Source organism: Mercenaria mercenaria, chromosome 6, assembly GCF_021730395.1.
Source record: "Mercenaria mercenaria strain notata chromosome 6, MADL_Memer_1, whole genome shotgun sequence".
Classification (NCBI taxonomy): Eukaryota; Metazoa; Mollusca; class Bivalvia; order Venerida; family Veneridae; genus Mercenaria; species Mercenaria mercenaria.
In genome coordinates, this window is record NC_069366.1 from 41,297,536 (window position 1) to 41,318,604 (window position 21,069).

At 35.5% G+C, this 21,069-nt stretch overlaps 1 protein-coding gene across 3 annotated transcripts in view; it reads left to right on the forward strand.

Annotated features, from left to right (window-relative positions):
• LOC123549130 (tetratricopeptide repeat protein 5-like) overlaps positions 1 to 20,718 on the forward strand; it is a 145,154-nt gene extending 124,436 nt beyond the window's left edge. For all 3 annotated transcript variants that reach the window (XM_053546630.1, XM_045336974.2, XM_045336972.2), the window contains exons 9-10: positions 7,227 to 7,371; positions 20,158 to 20,718. In XM_053546630.1, coding sequence (XP_053402605.1) covers positions 7,227 to 7,371; positions 20,158 to 20,277 — 265 coding nt within the window. In that variant the 3' untranslated portion in view covers positions 20,278 to 20,718. The remainder of the gene's footprint in view (positions 1 to 7,226; positions 7,372 to 20,157) is intronic.
• Positions 20,719 to 21,069: the final 351 nt, after the last annotated feature.

Consider the following 21,069-nt stretch of genomic DNA (forward strand, 5'->3'; position numbering starts at 1 on the left):
TCTCCAGTTTGACAACAGAGATAAATCTTTATTTGGTTTTGGAATTAATGTTATCAAACTTTGTGCTTGCAATTGGCTTAAATAGTTATTTTGGAAAGAGTAGTTGAAAGAATTAATGACATCATTTTTTATTTCGTTCCAAAATATTTTGTAAAACTCAACATTTATACCATCTGATCCTGGGCTTTTCCCATTTTTCATGTCTTTAATTGCCTCTGCGCATTCTTTTTCTGTAATTATTCCTTCGCAAATTGTTTGTTCAACTTGGCTCAACTTTGGTATTTTTGTTTTGTCATAAAAATTATATTCTGAATTACTTTGTTTTTCTTTTTCATAGAGATTTTCATAGTATTTCTTTTGTTCCAATAAAATTTTGTTTTGGTTTGATGTAACCGAGCCATTTACATTTAAGTTCTTTATCAGTTTGCTCTCAGCATTTCTTTTCTCTAATTGTTTTAGTAATTTGATATTCCTTTCACCATTTTCTACTTTACTACTTTTAGTTCTCATTATTATACCGTTTATATTTTCATCGAAATATCGATCTAATTCTGTTTTTTTCATATTTAGATTTCTTGTAAGATTTTCGTCAAAATTGTTTGCTAACTTAATTTCAATTTCTTCAATATCCCTTTCAAGTTTGTTAATTTGTTCTTTTTCACTTTTCTTTTTATGTCTTGCGAATTTAATTGTTTCATTACGAATGGTGCTTTTAATAACTTCCCATCGAATTTGAGGATTTGTGTCTAGATTTAATAAACGTATTTCAGTTATAGTTTTTGTGATCTTTTCCTTATAGTCTGTATCCAAAAGTAAACTATTATTCATTTTAAAAACACCTGGCCCTCTCTCTACTGGATCGAAATTGAAAGTAATGTATGCAATCGAGTGATCAGATTTAAAACTTGACCTTATACCCGATTTTTTAACGAGATTCATCAAATCATTTGAAACAAGAAAATAATCTAACCTACACGCTATATTTGAACGTACTTTCGAACGCCAAGTAAATCTTTTTGTTTCAGGGTTCTGGATCCTGAATGTATCTGAGAAATGATATGTTTCAGTTATATCTTTTATCTTTTTACGACATTTCAAATGTGTTTGTGTGTTTCCACCTTGTTTGTCAATATAAGGGTCCATAACAACATTAAAATCGCCTCCTGTTATAAACACCTGGTCATTTCTCTCTTGTATAAATTTTTCGAGTTTTGTAAAAAATAAAACATCATCTTTATTTGGTCCATAAACATTTATGATTACAACCTCCTTATTTTCAATCTTTACCTCCGCTGCTAATATTCGTCCTATTTCAATTTCATACGTGTTTACCAACTGAACATTTAAACCACACCTGAACAAAATAGCCACGCCTGCCTGGTTACTAGAATTTCCACTGCAAATAATTGTCCCACCCCATTCTTTTTCCCATTTTTCTTTTTCTGTTTCTCTAAAATGTACCTCTTGGAGTAAACAAATATCAACGTTTTGAGTTTTTAACCATTGTAAAACAGCATTTCTCTTCTCTTTACCTGATATTCCATTTACATTATATGTAAAAACTGTAGTATTAGTCATTCAAATGACTTTTTAGATAAACCTATACTACCAAAGCAGTTCCTTTAAAGCAAGATTTCAAGTGCGAGACTAAACGCAAGAAGAAAAAAAAACTATCAAAAATAAAAGATAGAATTTCTTATAAGGATAAGAAAGTAGTAAATTATCCGGTCGCCATTTTAACAGTACGTAAATTACATATTTTATTGGATACTGGTGTGTTAAGTTTTAGAAAAAAAAATATCTACATGAATGTTTAAAAACAATCAGAATTTCATAATCTGTACAACCTTAATTAAGTGTCTGAGAATATTCATCACTACTGACGTAATTCTAGTCATCATACAGAAAAACAACAAAATAGAGACCTACTTCTAATACACATACATCTAATGAGAAAGGTTACAATTCAAAGCTTAAAAGGAAATATAATTGTAAGTTGTCAATCCATGTTCTTTTTTCTTGTTTCGAAACAAAAGTAAGAAGAAAAAAAAATCGAGAGACTATGTATATTAAATATAACCACATTAACGTTGATTATGTATATACATATATCTATATACAGCAAACATCAACTATCATTTTGACAAATAAACAAAAAGAAACAAATGATACGAATGTCAATATCAGTACTTATACCTGCATACTGTGTACAGGTTTTGGTTACTACGAACATTGCTACATGTTTTCTTACAAATTGTTTAAAGTAACACAAATCAGTTATTATTACGTCTTTACAGACTATGTTGCAAATAAACAATCTGTCTATCCTTCTATTTTACTTCTATCGAAAGCTCGAACCTTTGAAGGATATTTGAAATATTTTATTTCACGCGTATTGCTGGTAGCAGTTTTACGAATATATATAAACTGTTTTATTCAACATCGCGTCCGATCAACAATTAAAATATTTTACCACTATTTTCTTTTGAAGGAAGCGTATTTATTATATATTCAAAATTACTTATGTTTTTGAATAATCCTATATGTAAGTGTAGCTTTCTATTAGAATTATTTGCAAAATTATATAATAAAGGGAGGTAATAGCCTCCAAGATATGAATAGAAAATGTTTCTTGCTATCTGTCCAATATATCCAATTTTTATCCAATAGGTGTAGGAATCTATTGATATAACGACCCTCAGGCCTATTTGATGGAAATTTTCACAAGTACACAAAAACAAAATACTCTTAGTACAATAACAAATTCATAGGAAAGTGATGAAGTGCATGGTTTCAGATTTAGTGTTCAAACTGTTTGAGCCTTCGCATTGAATAGGCTATACTGGTTTCCCAGTAGTTTCCGGACCCAAGTAGTTTTCCGGACCTTTTACATTTCGTGCTGTATAGACTTTACGCCGTCTTAAAGCATCTGGGTAACAATATCATATCATCTAGCCCTTTGTTGCCTTTACATAGCAGCCAAAACCTAACATTACCGAACTTATTTATTATTTGAATATCCCGGTTGTTTTAACTTACTGCGATGTAATGTTTACACAAGAGATTGTCAACTGCAGGGGAATTCCAGTTACCGTGCGCATGCGCAGAAACTGAGGCCCCTTTAAGGTAAACATCAGCCAACTGATGCTCCCATTTACAGACGATACAGGAAAAACATTCCGATAGTAATAAAATAAAACAATGAATGTCAGAAAAAATCGACCTATTCACTATACTACGGCATTAAATTTATTAGGGATTTACATACGATACCGTCTATCAATCAAATGTTTAGCAGCAGTGTCTATGCCCGAGTGGTCAGGGCGTTACATTACCAATTTTGAGACCGGTCTTGTTCCTTTTTTTTTTTTTTTAAATGTTAATTATATTTAAAGTTCATAATTTCTTTTTTGTAATATTACCAGTCCGCTAAATACGTCCCGTCATTTTAGCGTGACGTTGCAAACGTCATTCAAACGTAATTAGACGTAACTGTAATGAGTGTATTATAAATCTAGTATTTGTTAAATTCTTGAAATATACTTTTCAAATCGTCATCACGCCTTAGAATTATGTTTTTATTTTGAATATATATAACGAAATCAGAAATCTTTGCTTTTACAGAAAGGTTAAAACTGTTACCATGAAAGGTCCGGAAAACTACTCGGACTAACTGAGATATTAATGGAATTAATTGCCCCGTTTGAGGCCTCATCTACATTTGTGTTATGAACGCAAGTGTAATACGAATTCTGCATGGTGTTAACGAAGAACCTAGCTTTATTCTGTGAAAATTTTATATTTCTACTATGTTTTGTTTGAAAGTTACTGGCAAAAAATAGCGATTTCGGTCCGGAAACTACTGGGAAACCAGTATAGTATTTTTGATTTAACAAAAGTTATTACATATTTTCATTTATAAAGTTTTTCCACTAGCATTAATAATTTATATATTATTTTCAGAAATTGTAATCATACGATTTAATACAGTAATATTTTGAAGGATTTTACTAAAAAATGTACAATGCCGCCATAAAGGGAGTTAATAAAACACACTTAAAGGAATCCTATTTCAACATTGACTTTACGTTAATAACATTAATTGATAAATGTAGAATATTTGCTTTCTTATTCTACCCAGCGGTAGAGAAGAAGTGTCTTTATGGCCTCTATGAGCCTAGATTGTCTTTTCTCTGAGTTTCAGACTTTGATGTGCTGTTTCCACGCTCTGGCCACGGAAGTGTAAGCCACCGGTTGTACTCTGAAAACCGTATTTGGCGTGTTGTTGTATTTCCTGGTCTTGTTGGGTTTGTTGATTTAAATGTAGCAAACAGTTTGCCTTCGAAAGACCATGCTTTTTCGATTCTCGTTGGGTCTTTTAATCGTAGGGACATCAAAGCCTGTTGATTTACATGAGTAAGGTCATCGTTGAGATATATTCCCGTACCCTTCAAAAGTTTTGCTTTTTTCAATATGTCTATTTTTGTTTGTCTTCTCACAAACTTCACAATGATTGGACGATTACTATTTGCTTTGTATGGTCCAAGCCTATGTGTTATGTCTATGTCTTCATCACGAATGACGAGCCCAAGATTATCCTTGCACATTTTTAGAAATTGCGCTGTTGTTTGAAGCGAGGACTGTTTTTCAATATCTCCTTTGATTCCAGTGGCTCGGAGGTTGTTTCTGCGACTATATTGTTCTATATCATTTGCACTTTCTTTCAATTTTTCATTCTCTGCTTTTAATACTTTGAATTCTTTGGACAGCCTCTCTTCAGATTTTTCAATTTTTCCTTCTAATATATGTTTATTCGCACTGATTTCAAAGTAGATTTTTGATGTGGAAACAGATTTGTTGTGGATTTCATCTTCTAAAATTTCTACACGTTTTATGACCGATCCTAATAGCTGTTCTTTCATCTCTTCAAATGTGTCTTTTATTACATCTTTGATAAATGATCTATCATCCTTTGTCAAGACATTATTCAGTTTTTCATCAATTTTATCGAGTTTCTTTTCAAGTTTCTTTTCAAGACTAGATTCTGCAGGTTCAGGCGAAGACATTATTTTTTGTTTTTTATTTTTCTTTCTTTTTTGGCGGGATTTGGTTTTAAGTTTTGTTTGCTTTTCAACCGACGGATTTTGTGCAGATTCTGTTTCTTCTAATGTCTCATTTAACCCGCTAAAAGAGTTAACTAAATGGCTGGAGTCTAGATCGCTACAACTTGTAGTAGATTCTTTTTTCCTTTTAGGCGTGCCACTTAATCCATTCATACCGCCTATGGTCAGAGATCAGAGATCATAATCGTCACGGATAATGGGAGCGTTTATGTTTGTTATATGTGACTGTATAGAGGCTTACTCAAGCGTGACGAAATTTTTGTTATACCGTCCGTGCGATGTGCTCACCAATTTTCACCAATATTTCTCAATATCCCACCCATCGTCAATGTTAGTTCAATTTTTTGTATTTAAATTGTCAGATATCACGGCAGTGTATCAAAGTAATTTTCATACCATTTAATAGTTATTCCTCAGTTTTCTTAACACACATTTCTCCATTCACAGGCGTCCAGTAATTTTCTCAAAAATCTTTATTTTACATTCTTTGACTTTTTGCGTGTTTACCTATCTAACGGAAGCGGAAATACTCTTATTACTTTAAGTTGATATTTTTGACATAGACTCAGGCTATTGTGCAATATCTTCATCCGCAATTGGAGTCATTAAACACTCCAGTGACAGCTCTAGCTTCCTCAGATGTGCCCAGTTTCACTATCCAGCATCGAAATAGTCGAGCGCGCTGTCTCCTGTGACAGCTCTTGTTTAGATTATACTGATTCATTAAAAACATGGTCGCCAGTGGGCGTGGTCACCTTTTCCAGTATGTATATAGTGGAAACTTTTAAAAATCTTCTTGTGTGAAACTGCTAGCTCGATCTTAAAATAATTTTACACAAATGGTCCTTGTGTGACCTACAAATAGTGTTCAAATTTTGCTAATTCATGAAAAAACATAAGTGCCAGAGGGCGTGGTCATTTTTCATCAACAATTTCTTTAAACAATATCTTCTCAAAAATGGATTTTGATAAAACTTTACACAAATGATCTCTGGGTAGCCCTCTTTCAAAGTTGTTCAAATGGTTCCAGTTCATTGCACATTGGTTAAAAATAGGTTTTCAGCTATAAGACTTTAAAAATCCTTTTCTCTAGAGCTTTGGTATTTGGCATGTGATACAAGGGTTTGACTCTCTACCATACTTGTCAGAGTTATTGCCCCTAAGGTAAAAAAATGGCCACGCCCCTGTGTCTGACATGTACTTACTATAGGCTTTTATATAAGAAACCTTGAAAATCAATAATAGCTACAGCCTTGATATTTGTGATATCAGATTTGTAATTGTACCCCCCAACAACAAAGTTGTAAGGGGGGTATACTGGTTTCAGGTTGTCTGTCTGTCTGTCCGTCTGGCCGTCTGTCCGTAGACGCAATCTTGTGCGCACCATCTCTCCTTATCCCCTTGACAGAATTTAATGAAACTTCACACAAGTGATCAGTAACAACAGTAGTTGTGCATGGGGCATGTTAGGTTCTTTTAGAAAATTTTTTTGCAGAGTTATGGGACTTTGTTTTTTTGTTACTATACTATATACATAGACACAATCTTGTGCGCACCATCTCTCCTCATCCCCTTGACACAATTTAATGAAACTTCACACAAGTGATCAGTAACAACAGTAATTGTGCATGGGGCATGTTAGGTTCTTTCAGCGACAAAAATTGCAGAGTTATGGGACTTTGTTTCTTGTTAACATACTATGTACATACAGTCTGCATATGCAATCTTGTGCGTGCTTAATCTACCAAACCCTTACACACAATTTAATGAAACTTCACACAAGTGATCAGTACCAACCCTAGTTGTGCATGGTGCATGTTACATTCTTTTAGATAAATATTCTGCATAGTTATGGGACTTTGTTTTTTGTTACTATACTGTATACATACAGTCTATATACATACAGTCCACATAATTATGCAATCTTGTGTGCGTCAAATTGCAATGTACTGTGTCAGTGCATGCGGGGGGTATATTCATCACCTTTAGTGATAGCTCTAGTTTCTACTGTAATTGTTCAAATTATTGCCCTAGGTTCAAAAATGTGTGTGGCATTGTTTAAATAATAGACCTATTTTTGTATACTGTTGTGATATATTTCAGCACATTTTGCATGATAGATGAAGATGAAACAGTGATGCCAGTCAATGTTTACAACCTGGCCCAGGGATCAGGTGTCAAAATAGGGGACTCAGTTGCTATCCCAGAACCATATATACAGATCGTTAGTGTCAAACACAAAGATAAGGTATGTAAAGCTAGCAATTTATACAGTAGTTGTCAACATATATTTTAGGGGGGATCTAGATTTGCCTTGCCTGTACTTCTGTTCATCCATCCAAATTTGTGTCATGCATATCTCGAAGAGTACTTTACCGAGAGTAATCCCACCTTACAGGATTGTCATGCATGTGAAGTTCTGCACCTGGTGTTGTAAATCCGATTTCACACAGACAGACCAGAGTTACAGCTCTTGACTAAAAGTTTGTGTCTCGTGTATCTCAAAAAATATTTTACCTAGGATTACAAAATGTTACAGGAATATTATTCAGCATGTGAAGTTGTGCACCTATGGTTTTGTTTTAGGTTTCACCCGGATTGACTAGAGTTACAGCCCTTGACTCAAAAATATTCATTAGGGTATAAAAGTTGGTGTCCCGTGTATCTCAAAATGTACTTTACCTAGGGTTGTAAAATATATTAGAGGATTGTTATATAGCATGTGAAGTTGTGCACCTAGTGTTCTGTTAAAGATTTAAGTCGGCCAGATCTTGTATGGTCCTTGACTTGGTTAAAACAACACATTAAGTACATAAAAGTTTGTGTTGCATATATCTTAGAAAATATTATTTTTTCCCCCAAGTCATGAAACTTACAATGTACAGTGACAGAAAGTGGGGGCAGGTGACCTATGGACACACATCTAGTATTCAGCTCACCTGAGCAAAAGGCTCGTGGTGAGTTTTTGTGACTGCTCAATGTCTGTCGTTAGTCGTGTGTCTGTCAACATTTTTCTAAAAAAATCTTTTTCTTGAAAACCACTGGGCAGAATTACACCAAACATCACATGAATGATCCTTGGATGGCACACTTTCAAAATTGTTCAAAGAATTGAATTCCATGCAGAACTAAAGGAAAAACTTTAAAAAAATTTCTTGTCCAAAACAGCAAGACTAGAGCCTTGATATTTGGCATGTGACATCATCTAATGGTCCTCTATGAAGATTGTTCAAATTGTGCCCCTGGGATGAAAAGAGGCCCTTCCTGGGGGTCAGACATTTTACATAGACTTATATAGGAAAAAACTATAAAAATCTTGTCTGAAACCACAAAACCTAGGCTTTTGATATTTGGTATGTTGCATTGCCTAGTGGTCCTCTACCAAAATTGTTCAAATTATGTCCCTGGGATGAAAAGAGGCCCTGCCCATGGGGTCCCAAGTTTTACATAGACTTAGTATAAATTCTTTGTTGAAGTCTGGGTATCTGAGAATTGGCACTGTTATTAGTTTTTCCTTTAGGGTGTTGAAAGCTGTCTCTTGTTCATCTGTCTATTGAAATTCTGTGTCCTTTCTAAGAAGTCTGGTTAATGGCTTGGCAATTTTAGAATAATTATGGCAAAATTTGCGATAGTAATTAAAAAGTCAGAGAGCTTGTTTGGTTTCTTTGGCATTTTTGGGTCTTTTTGCATTCTTGATTTTGTCTGTATTCTCTGGTAAAACTTTCATTCCATCTTTGGTAACCAGGTGACCTAGATATTTGACAGTGTCTGTTGCAAAAACACATTTGCCAGGATGAAGTTTCAGGTTGGCCTCTCTCAGGTGTTGAAAGACTAGATCTAGGTGTTGTAGATGTTCATCAAAACTGCCAGAAAATATCAAACAGTCATCAAGGTAAACAAGAGCAGTCTTAAAGTTGAGGTTCTTGTGTACCTTAGCCTTAAGTTGTTGGAAAGTCATTGGTGCATTTCGCAAATCAAAACTGGAAAATTCCTGATTCTGTAAAAAATGCACTCTTATGCTTTGTGGACTATTGAAGTGCATAAGTCCAGCGTAGAATACATGGTGGCCTTTGCATCTGCAACCGTGTCGAAGATGTCAGTCATATGTGGAATTGGAAACAACATAGGTTCTGTCACAGCATTACCTTGTGATAGTCAATTGCAAATTGCCACTCATTGTTTTGCTTTCTGACGAGGACAACAGGACTGTGCCAGGGGCTAGTGCTTTCCTCTATCACTCAGATTCCAACATTTTGTTCAGTCTCCATGATCCTACATTTTTCTGGCATGGTGCGATGAGGTGCAGAGCTCTTGCATTACTGGTTTCTATGACATGAGAATGAAGTGGCGTCTCTCCCAGGTCTGATAGATCTTTTGCAAATATGTCTCTATTGCAACCAAAAAATTCATGTAATTCTCTTTTATGTTCACTGGTCTGATTTTTGTTGTTTTCAATGTTTATGCCAAAATCCTTCACAATATGTTCAAAGTTCACATTTTTATCTTGATTTTTAGCACTTAAATTTGAAATATTCACTGGCTTGTCATTATTTTGCATTATTTATTTATTTATCTATCTCGCAAGTGGTGGAAAATTCTGCCCTCTTTGGTACCCCATTACATCATACTCTAATCTTAGTAACCGTGTTTCCCAATGCACATGCGTGGTACGATTACTACCAGTAGGCATTGCAAACATGGCAGCCTTTATGACATAATGCATTTTTACGTTTTTTCTACTATTTTTAGAGGTTTTCAAATGGTTAAAGTTTTGCGTGCAAGTGCATATGGCTATCATTTAAAGGCATATAGCTTTGAAACTGTTTTTTTTCTTTTTCTAGGTCAATTACCAACCTCTCTGGTCAAGTCGCATAACTCTGACATGTATTTTGGCCAAATTATGTCCCCCATTTTGGACTTAGAAAATCCTGGTTTAAGTTTTACATGCAAGTTACTATAGTCTCCAAAACTAATGCAGACATTGAATTTATACTTCACATTGTGTCTTCGGAGTCATAAAACTAGGTGATAACATCTTGAGCCATAACTCTTGATGTGCATTTTGGCCAAATTATGCCCCATTTTGGACTTAGAAAATCCTGGTTTAAGTTTTGCATGCAAGTACATATAGCTATTACTTGAATGCATATAACTCTGCAACTTAATTTTTTCAATTACAAACCTCACTGGGTCAAGTCCCATAGCTCTGACATGTATTTTGGGCAAATTATGCCTCCTTTTGTACTTAGAAAATAGTGGTTAAAGTTTTGCATGCAAGTAGGTTATAGCATCAAGTCCCACATGCATTTTGGCCAAATTATGTCCCCTGTGAATTTAAAACTTCCGGTTAAAGTTTTGCATGCAGTTTTGCATGCAAGTTACTATCTCCAAAACTAATGCAGATAATGGATTGAAACTCTATAGATATTCTAACATTAAGGGTAATATTCCTACTTCTGGGACAATAATTCGAATAGTTGAGCATTTTCTGTCTTACGGACAGCTCTTGTTCATACAGATTTTTGTTTTTGAAGCTTTAGCAAAGAAATTTGTTCAAGCAAGCAAGAAACTCAGGTGAGCGATATAGAGCCATCATGGCCCTCTTGTCTTGTATAAAACTGCTGGCCTGAGTTTGAAATGATTTCACATAAATGGCTGCCAGAGGGCATGGTCAGTTTCCCTGAATGTATATAAAGGAAACTTCTTGTATGAAACTGCAGGCCCGATTTTGAAACAATTTCACACAAATGGTCCTTCTGTGACCCTCTACCTAGAATAGTCAAATTATTGATTCCTTAAAAAACATGGCTACTAGAGGGTGTGGTCAGTTTTCCCTATATGTATATAAAGGAAACTTTAAAAATCTTGTATGAAACTGCAGGCTGGATTTTGAAACAATTTCGCACAAATGGCCCTTGTGTGACCCTCAACCAAGAATATTCAAATTATTGATTCCTCAAAAAACATGGCTGCCAGTAGAAAAATCGTATCTCGGACCCAATGTAGACAAGGATAAAAACTGTGGTATACCAGTTGTTTAATTAGCATGGCGTTGTTGACTGTAACATGTTTCTTGGGGTCTCAAAACTGGAGGGTTTTTATCGACTAAATTAAGCGCGTGGACACATAACTCAGAGGCAAAATCCAACATTTTTGGCCACACAATAATGTATATAAGTCTACACCAGAAAAAACAATCCTCATAACTCTTGATTTGAATTTTGAGTTATATATGCCATTTTTAGCTCACCTGTCACAAAGTGACAAGGTGAGCTTTTGTGATCGCGCAGCGTCCGTCCGTCCATGCGTAAACTTTTGCTTTTGACCACTCTAGAGGTCATATTTTTCATGGGATCTTTATGAAAGTTGGTCAGAATGTTCAACTTTATGATATCTAGATCAAGTTCGAAACTGGGTCACGTGCGGTCCAAAACTAGGTCAGTAGGTCTAAAAATAGAAAACCTTGTAACCTCTCTAGAGGCCATATTTTTCGATGGATCTTCATGAAAATTGGTCTGAATGTTCATCTTGATGATATCTAGGTCAAGTTTGAAACTGGGTCAACTGCGGTCAAAAACTAGGTCAGTAGGTCAAATAATAGAACATCCTTGTGACCTCTCTAGAGGTAATATTTTTCATGGGATCTGCAGGAAAATTGGTCAGAATGTTCATCTTGATGATATCTAGGTCAGGTTCGAAACTGGGTCACGTCCGGTCCAAAACTAAAACTAGGTCAGTAGGTCAAATAATAGAAAAACCTTGTGACCTCTGTAGAGGCCATATTTTTCATGGGATCTGCATGAAAATTGGTCAGAATGTTCATCTTGATGATATCTAGGTCAGGTTCGAAACTGGGTCACGTCCGGTCCAAAACTAGGTCAGTAGGTCAAATAATAGAAAAACCTTGTGACCTCTGTAGAGGCCGTATTTTTCATGGGATCTTCATGAAAATTAGTCAGAATGTTCATCTTGATGATATCTAGGTCAAGTTCGAAACTGGGTCAACTGCGGTCAAAAACTAGGTCAGTAGGTCAAATAATAGAAAATCCTTGTGACCTCTCTAGAGGACATATTTTTCATGGGATCTGCATGAAAATTGGTCAGAATGTTCATCTTGATGATATCTAGGTCAAGTTCGAAACTGGGTCATGTCTGGTCCAAAACTAGGTCAGTAGGTCAAATAATAGAAAAACCTTGTGACCTCTGTAGAGGACATATTTTTCATGGGATCTGCATGAAAATTGGTCAGAATGTTCATCTTGATGATATCTAGGTCAAGTTCGAAACTGGGTCAACTGCGGTCAAAAACTAGGTCGGTAGGTCTAAAAATAGAAAATCCTTGTGACCTCCCTAGAGGCCATATTTTTCAATGGATCTTCATGAAAATTTGTGAGAATGTTCACCTTGATGATATCTAGGTCAAATACAAAACTGGGTCACATGCCTTCAAAAACTAGTTCATTATGTCAAATAATAGAAAAACCTTGTAACCTCTCTAGAGGCCATATATTTTAATGGATCTTCATGAAAATTGGTCAGAATTTTTATCTTGATGATATCTAGGTCAAGTTCAGAACTAGGTCACATGAGCTCTAAAACTAGGTCACTATGACAAATAATAGAAAAAACGATGTCATACTCAGTTCATGTGGGGACAGGTGAGCGATTCAGGACCTCTTGTTTAACTTACATTATTATGCCCCTTTTACTGGCAAAGCTTTAATTGCCCCTTTCACTGGCAAAGCTTTAATTCAGAGTCAATCACTGAGAAAAGTCGAGCATGCTATCGTACAGAAGCTCACTCTTGTTCTAATTTTAAACTTTCTTGACAGATTAAATTTGTAGAAACAAAGTCTCAATTTAGGTCTGAAATGAAGGTGAACATGCATTAACATTATTCTACTCGAAGACTTAAAAAAAAAACGAAGCTTTGAATTGGTCTGAACACAACTCATAAATTATGTAAATTCCTTACCCCACCCACTTTCGTGTAAAATACTGATGATTTTGACATGAAAAATAGAAAACAGAAATGCATCAACATGTATTTACCCTTACCAAAATAATGTAGATTGATGTTATCAAATAAATGAGTGTGTGTTATCGTCCAATTTTCAATGAAATAAGTCCAATTTAGTAGCAAATTAATTTGGTAAACATTGGAAGAAAATGGCGTTACTGCATAAGGGGAAAGAACACTCCTGTTCTAAAAATAGTAAATGGTTGGTTTTTCCAACAATTATTACCCCGCCGATGAAATCTGGAGGGAGGTATTGAAATGGTGTTGTCGGTCCGTCAGTTCATCCGTGTGTCCGTCCGTCCGCAGCCATTTCTCAGTAACTAGAAGGTAGAATTTCATGAAACTTAAAATAAACATGAACCAACATACTGCGATGATGCCAGTCAAGTTTTTTTTTGGATTGGTCAATTCCCCTTAAAGTTATTTCCCTGGATTTAATGAAAAATACCCAAAAATGTCTGTCCGCAGCCATTTCTCAGTAACTATCAGGTAGAATTTCATAAAACTTGAAATAAACATGCACCAACATACTGTGATGATGCCCGAAGTTTTTTATAGGATTGGTCAATTTTCCTTAGAGTTTTCTTTAGAGTTATTGCCCTTAATTTAATGAAAAATCCACGTCTGCAGCCATTTCTCAGTAACAAGCTGGTAGTATTTCAACTTGAAATAAACATACTTCGATGATGCCTGTCATATTTTTTTTTCAATTTGTCAATTTTCCTTAGAGTTATTGCCCTTTAATTGTTTAAAAATCTACAGATTTGTACATAACAAACCAACCCATTGGTAGAATTTCATTAAACTTCTTTCATTTTTTTCCATGAACATTTAGTATAAACATCTGAAGTTTTGTACCCACACCTAGTCACCACCTTGCCTTGGTCACATTCCCTCCCCCTCCTTCCCCCCCCACCCCACCCACCCACCCACCCCACAAAAAAAAAAAAAAAAAAAAAATTCCTTTTTATTATTTTATTTTCAAACCTTCCATGAATATTTATTAGCATGCAAAGTTGTACCGTTCCCCCACCTCACTCTCCACTCAGTCTTGCCCACCACACCGATCATGCATCCCCATCCCCCACCCATTTTTATTTTTTTTATTTTTCATTTTTAATTTTCCATCAATATTTATTATCAACAGGTGAAATTTTGTACCCTCACCCAGTCACTCCCGCTGCCCCCTCCCCACCCAAAAAAAAGAAGCATTCATTTTCTGTTAAAATGATTTTGACTAATGAAATTTCTTAGTAACATCCTTAACTTTTTGCCAGCCCGCCCGCTTAGCTCAGTAGGTAAGAGCGTTGGTCTATGGATCACGGGGTCGTGAGCTCGTTCCTCGGGCGGTTCTCCGTGACTATTTGATAAACAACATTGTGTCTGCAATCATTAGTCCTCCACCTCTGATTCATGTGGGGAAGTTGGCAGTTACTTGCGGAGAACAGGTTTGTACTGGTACAGAATCCAGGGACACTGGTTAGGTTAACTGCCCGCCGTTACATGACTGAAATACTGTTGAAAAAAACGGCGTTAAACCCAAAACAAACAAACAAAACAAATTAACTTTTTGCCAGAAATATTTTTTTGCCATTCCTCACCTCAAGCCCTTTTGGCGGGGGATACCAATTCATCAGATTTGCTTGTTTATTTGATTTTATTACTTTATTTAAAAACTTTTCTTTGAATAATCAAAATTCATTTCAGTTGGGAATTATTTCTTATGACTGGGAGTTTTTTGCTTCAAATTGGTAAAAAATGGAGCTTAATTGGCATTGAGAATGGGCAGATATTTGGCCCTGTGAGACAGGCCCTGCTTGTCTAATCCCTTATCAAAACAAACAATTGATAATTCACCTGTGAAAAACAACTCTTTCTTCCAGCTATTTTCCGTAAGTATTGACCTGGCACTCATTAATCTTCGCCAATATTTTCGGGTGTTTTCGTTAATTAATGCAATATTTGTATCCTGGAAGTATCTATTTTACTAAAGTAACATAATTGAGGTAACCGATGACACGGTGGTGTAGAGGTAAGGTGTCTGATTTCCACGCATGTTGCCACGTGTTCAAAACCACTTAGATCACATTTTTTTTAATTAAATGTATTGTAATGTTATCGATACCTGTTTCATTTTTACATTATTGAGTCGGCTAAAGGCTGAAAGCCTTTTGACGAGTCCTTGCTGTTCAGGGATTCTCTAAATGGACCGAATAACACGTGAAGGGATATAGTTCCATTAGATTTCTCAAACTTCAAACAGTTCACTGCATGAATGAAGTTAAGTTGTGTCAATTCCCTTTGCTATGACCAATATACGATGTAATCTGTCATATTTATGACTTGTAATTGTGCAATACTCGAATGTAACTCATTAAGCATAAATGTGCATTTTAGGAATTGCGCAGGCTTACAAAGCTTGGGTAACATCCAGCGAAAGACAAAAAATAGTTCCACAGGGCTCCAGATAAGATGCGTATTAGCGTAAATTACGTATAGAAATAATGCAAATACGCATGTCTAATAATTTCTAAGCGTATAAAAACGTATATAAAATTACAGAAACGCACACAATGCTTTTTTAAAAACAAAATCTGAATCGTCTGGATGCGTTAGGTAACATAGCCGATCAGCCTTAATTCTCCCACATTGAACGTAAACACACATCGTATGATTTCTATAAACTTTGCGTGTGTTGAATTTTGCAGTCAGTAAACGGATAAATTATCGGAAGAAGAAGCTCTTACTGGTTTGTTTAGTTACTACTGATATTAAAAATGATTTTAATTCTTATTTTTCGAGAAATAAACAAATAGGCGAAACATTAAATTGTATTTTCTTGTAGTTTTTGAAATCGAAAGTAGATCGTCTATGTTTGGCTGCTTTCACGAAACGAAACAACTTTTTTATGAAAAGATTTAAATAAGAGGTAATTTAACCGTAAACTTCAATGTCAGATACTGCCAATTGCTGCTAAATGTCTTCGTATCATCACACTTTGTAAAATATGTTGTTGAAACTGGAGAAAAGTGTAATCGTATCCGGATATAATATTTTGGGTAAATATCGAGCTGTGTTATGAAATTTTAAGAAAAAAACTAAAAACAAACTGAAACTGGTAGACTATACTGTCAGTACATCAATCATTAGCCGACTCAGGCCCTTCAGGCCTTTGATTTTATCTTTCATATTTCATGAATTTTAATTGTTTTCTCTTGCAGTATTTATTTTCTGAAACGCTTGTCTTTTTATATAGAATACTTTTAAAACACTTTTATTCCACTGTTTTACAGCGGGTAAATATGCTTACCGTCAATAAATGAACCATAAATACTATGATACATTTGACCAAATAAGTAGTTAGTCTGCATATAAAATTTTGGGACAAAAAAAAAAGATGGTCAGATGTAGGACTCCAGTTCGAAACTGGGTCACGTGCCATCTAAAACTAGGTCAGTAGGTCTAAAAATAGAAAAACCTTGTAACCTCTCTAGAGGCCATATTTTTCACGGGATCTGTATGAAAGTTGGTCTGAATGTTCATCTTGATGATATCTAGGTCAAGTTCGAAACTGGGTCACGTGCCATCAAAAACTAGGTCAGTATTTCAAATAATAAAAAAACCTTGTGAGCTCTCTAGAGGCCATATTTTTCATGAGATCTGTATGAAAGTTTGTTTGAATATATAGAGGTGTACTGGTCAGGAACCCAGGCAATCCTTGCGTGTATCAGTGCTATACACTGGGCACGTTAAAGAACCAGGCTGTCTATTCGCAACGAGCTAGGCTAAGTTAGCCGGACAAGCCTGTATCTGATTTCTGATCTCTCTGTCGTGGGGGCTTTGTCTCACTCTGTCCCTCTGGTCAGATCGCTCTGTCTGTACTAGTATAGGATGAATTATGGGCCATGTGTGGCTGCATTTGAACTATGTAAAGTGCCTTTGAACGTGAAATTGATCATGAAAAGGGCGCTATATAAATCTGGTATAATGATAATAATAATAATAATAATATTCATCTTGATAATATCTAGGTCAAGTTCGAAACTGGGTCAACTGCGGTCAAAAACTAGGTCAGTAGGTCTAAAAATAGAAAAACCTTTTGACCGCTCTAGAGGCCATATTTTTCAATGGATCTTCATGAAAATTTGTCTGAATGTTCACCTTGATGATATCTAGATAAAGTTTGAAACTGGGTCACATGTGGTCAAAACTAGGTCAGTAGGTATAAAAATAGAAAAACCTTGTGACCTCTCTAGAGGCCATACTCTTCATGAGATCTTCATGAAAATTGGTGAGAATGTTCACCTTGATAATATCAAGGTCAAGTTCAAAACTGGGTCATGTGCCTTCAAAAACTAGGTCATTAGGTCAAATAATAGAAAAACCTTGTTACCTCTCTAGAAGCCATATTTTTCAATGGATATTCATGAAAATTGGGTCATGTGGAGACAGGTGAGTGATTCAGGACCATCATGGTCCTCTTGTTTTGAAAAGCGGGAGAAATATGGTTTTGGTCGGGAGACGGGAGGCAAGGTGAAAAAATCGGGATTTTGACCCTCCCGTGCAGGAGATCACATGTATGCTTACTTGCCCCTGGCATTCATAAGATTAATGAAGTCAATTATGTGATAAGTGGCATTGATTGACTTATTATTGGATTAGGTAATAATTGATGTGTTGATTAATCACTGATTAAAGGGAAAGGCAATGTTGTTTTTGATGTTAATTCCATCTGCTGGGATTCTTTAATCATTTAAAGAAGTGAAAGAATTTTCAAAATCATCTTAAAAATAAGATAGTTATGAGCATTTAAGTATTTTATCAAAATGATGTAAGTAAATGTTCTCGGTAAGTAACTGTCAACTTCCCCACATGAATCAGAGGTGGAGGACGAATGATTTAAGACACAATGTCTTTTATCAAATCGTCCCGGAGAACATATGCCTCGCCCAGGGCTCGAACTCATGGTCCTGAGATCTGCACTCTCCCTGTTGAGCTAAGCGGGAGGGCTCCTTTAAAGTGTGATTGACGTTAAGTTGATATAAACAGATAAACAGGGTGGGTAACATTATAGAAAATGAGCGGAAAACTGCATATGAAAAATATGAAATCAAACAGAAAATGCTGATTGTCATTTCCTTAAAGGAAAAAGCAATGTTGTTTTCATGATAATTCCATCTGCTAGGGTTTCTTAAATCATTTTAAGAAGTGAAAACAATTTCAAAATCAGCTTAAAAATGAGAAAGTTATAAGCATTTAAATATTTGATAAAAAATGGTGGCCATTTTGTTTCCATGGCAACAAAAAACAAAATGGCGGTTTATTCATTTTCTAGATACATATTTGAATTGTATTTACTTATTTCTGCAAAATGATTTCTCTACTTTTTCCAGTTATAAGGAAAGAAATTACTATGTTTTACATCTTACACTCAAGGAATATATAAAAGGTTATTGTGTAAATGACGTCATATACGCACTACAATGGCTGCCTCCATTATCTGCCATTTTCTTAAATTTAAAACTGCCATATCTGTTTTAATACCCTTACCAAAGAAAAGGGCCTGCCGTGTACTTCTGCTGCGTATATGTGGCGTACTTGTCGTGTACATGATGTGTACTAAATTCTTGGACTTGAAATAGTATGCAGGATATACACCGCATATACACCAGTAGTACGTTTGTAGTACACTTTTGACATGCAAATGAGCTCTGCTGCGTACTACCTGCGGCATACATGCTGTGAATATATAGTACGCAGGAAGTACACCGGAGAAATTTAGTACGCGGGAAGTACACCGGAGAAATAGTACACAGCATGTACGCGGCACATACACTTTTCACATGCAAATAGGCTCTCTGGTGTACATGCTGTGAACAAGGTGCAATGTATTCTTTTCTGGTATTTTTGCATCGATATTCTTTACACATTCAGTCAGTATAACTTTGTGCAAAGACATTTAGGCAATGGAATGCAATGTATTTTAAGTAAAGTAATGAACTTAAGTTTTTAAGCCATATCAAAATGTAAAAGAAAAAAATGTTTATTGATTACTATAATTGAAAGAGAATTAAGTTGAATTACTAATTAATATAGAATAAGTTTTGTTGCGGCAAGTTTGTTACATTTAAAATTAAAACCTAAATTATAATACATACATATATATATATATAATATTTCCTGACGTCATTGTACATTATTTCAAAATGTAAACTGCCTGAAGATATATGTATTGAAAGCGCTTGCAGTGAAGAATTAAAATAATTGTAAAACACAGAAGTCTGCTGCTGTTTATTCCTTACAAATTGAACTTTTATATATAATATTTCCTTTATATATACTGGTATGTAAGTTGTCTTGATCAAGTTGCTAAGTTATGAAAAGAACAATTATAATTCAAATACAAAAGTCAAACACAGCCAAGTATGAAGTAATTAATTAATTATACTACATGAATATTTTAACTTCAGTTAAAATACAAAAAGTAAATTCAACTTACAAAACTTTGGTACTGTATGTTAGTCCTTTATTTTAGTATCTTTTACTCTAAGAGACTGCATGTTGTCATTTTAGCTCCAATTTTCAAATAGACAGGAAGTTGTTACTGGGCATGCTCCAAAGAGATCACATGATTGTCTAATCTATAATCAGAGTTGCTAGAAAAATCTGTTTTCTTGCAGTGTATATGAAGTGTACTTCTGAAAAATTCAATCACTGTGTCGCGTACATGTTGTGTACTACTGTCTCCTCTGTGAAATAGTACGCAGCATGTACGCAGCATGCGGTGTATGTAAAACGTACTTCTCTGGCGTACTACTGAGTTCGCGGCATGTACGCAGCAAGTACACATTATGTACGCCGCAGATGCTTGCTTCTGTAAGGGTAGTGGTTCAATTTTAAAAATTCTTTTAGCGTTATGGAAGGCTTGAAGATGACTTCTATTTAAAATTAACTTACTGTCAGGCTTTCCTTGCCCTTTAAAATCAAATTTCAACATATGTTCTTCTTTTTCAGGAATTTTACTACAGAGGTATACGTGTGAGCACACCTTTAATATTGGTTGTGAATGGTAGAAAACTGGGTCGTGACAAGCAAGTAGGTACAGTGTTGGTGGTGAATGCTGTATCAGACTGAGAACCTCAAGCAGCTAGGATGTCTATATAACGTGCTGAGAATACTGTGATAAACTTTGGCAAACAGTTTGCTGTTGTGCATTTATAAGAAAGTAATGGACAGACTAAGAATCTAATTATTTATGGTCGTGAAATATTGTACCTTGAAAGACTTATATGACTTCTTGTGATGATATTGATAAGGTTTTGATTTGTGTAGAGTGGCTGGACTCGAGAGCCAGACCTGTAAAAGTAGGGAGGCGCTTCTCATGAGGGTGTCGAAAATTCTTGGGTTTTTTTTGTGGTGGTGAGGGTTCCATTCTATACACTCCTACATTTCAGAGACATGTTTTGTGCAAGTTTTAAAGACATTGATTCTGGTATGCGAGATATGTGGCCTATGGGGATGATACAGTCTGCGTATTGGCGGTTGGTTAGGGCCAATATACAAGACTGGACCATTGATAGACTAGCTTCTGTTTATTAGTCCCCTACTGGTTGAAAACCAGTTTCGGGGACTATAGGAATGCGCTTTTCCGTCATTCCGTCCGTCTGTCTGTCCGTCTGTCTGTCCGTCCGTCCGTCCGTCCGTCCGTCCGCAATTTCGTGTCCGGTCCATAACTCTGTCATCCATGAAGGGATTTTAATATTACTTGGCACAAATGTTCCCCATGATGAGACGACGTGTCATGCGCAAAACCCGGACCCCTAGCTCAAAGGTCAAGGTAACAGTTGGAGGTCATAGGTCAACAGGGCTTTTTTCCTGTCCGGTCCATAACTCTCCCATCCATGAAGGGATTTTAATATTACTTGG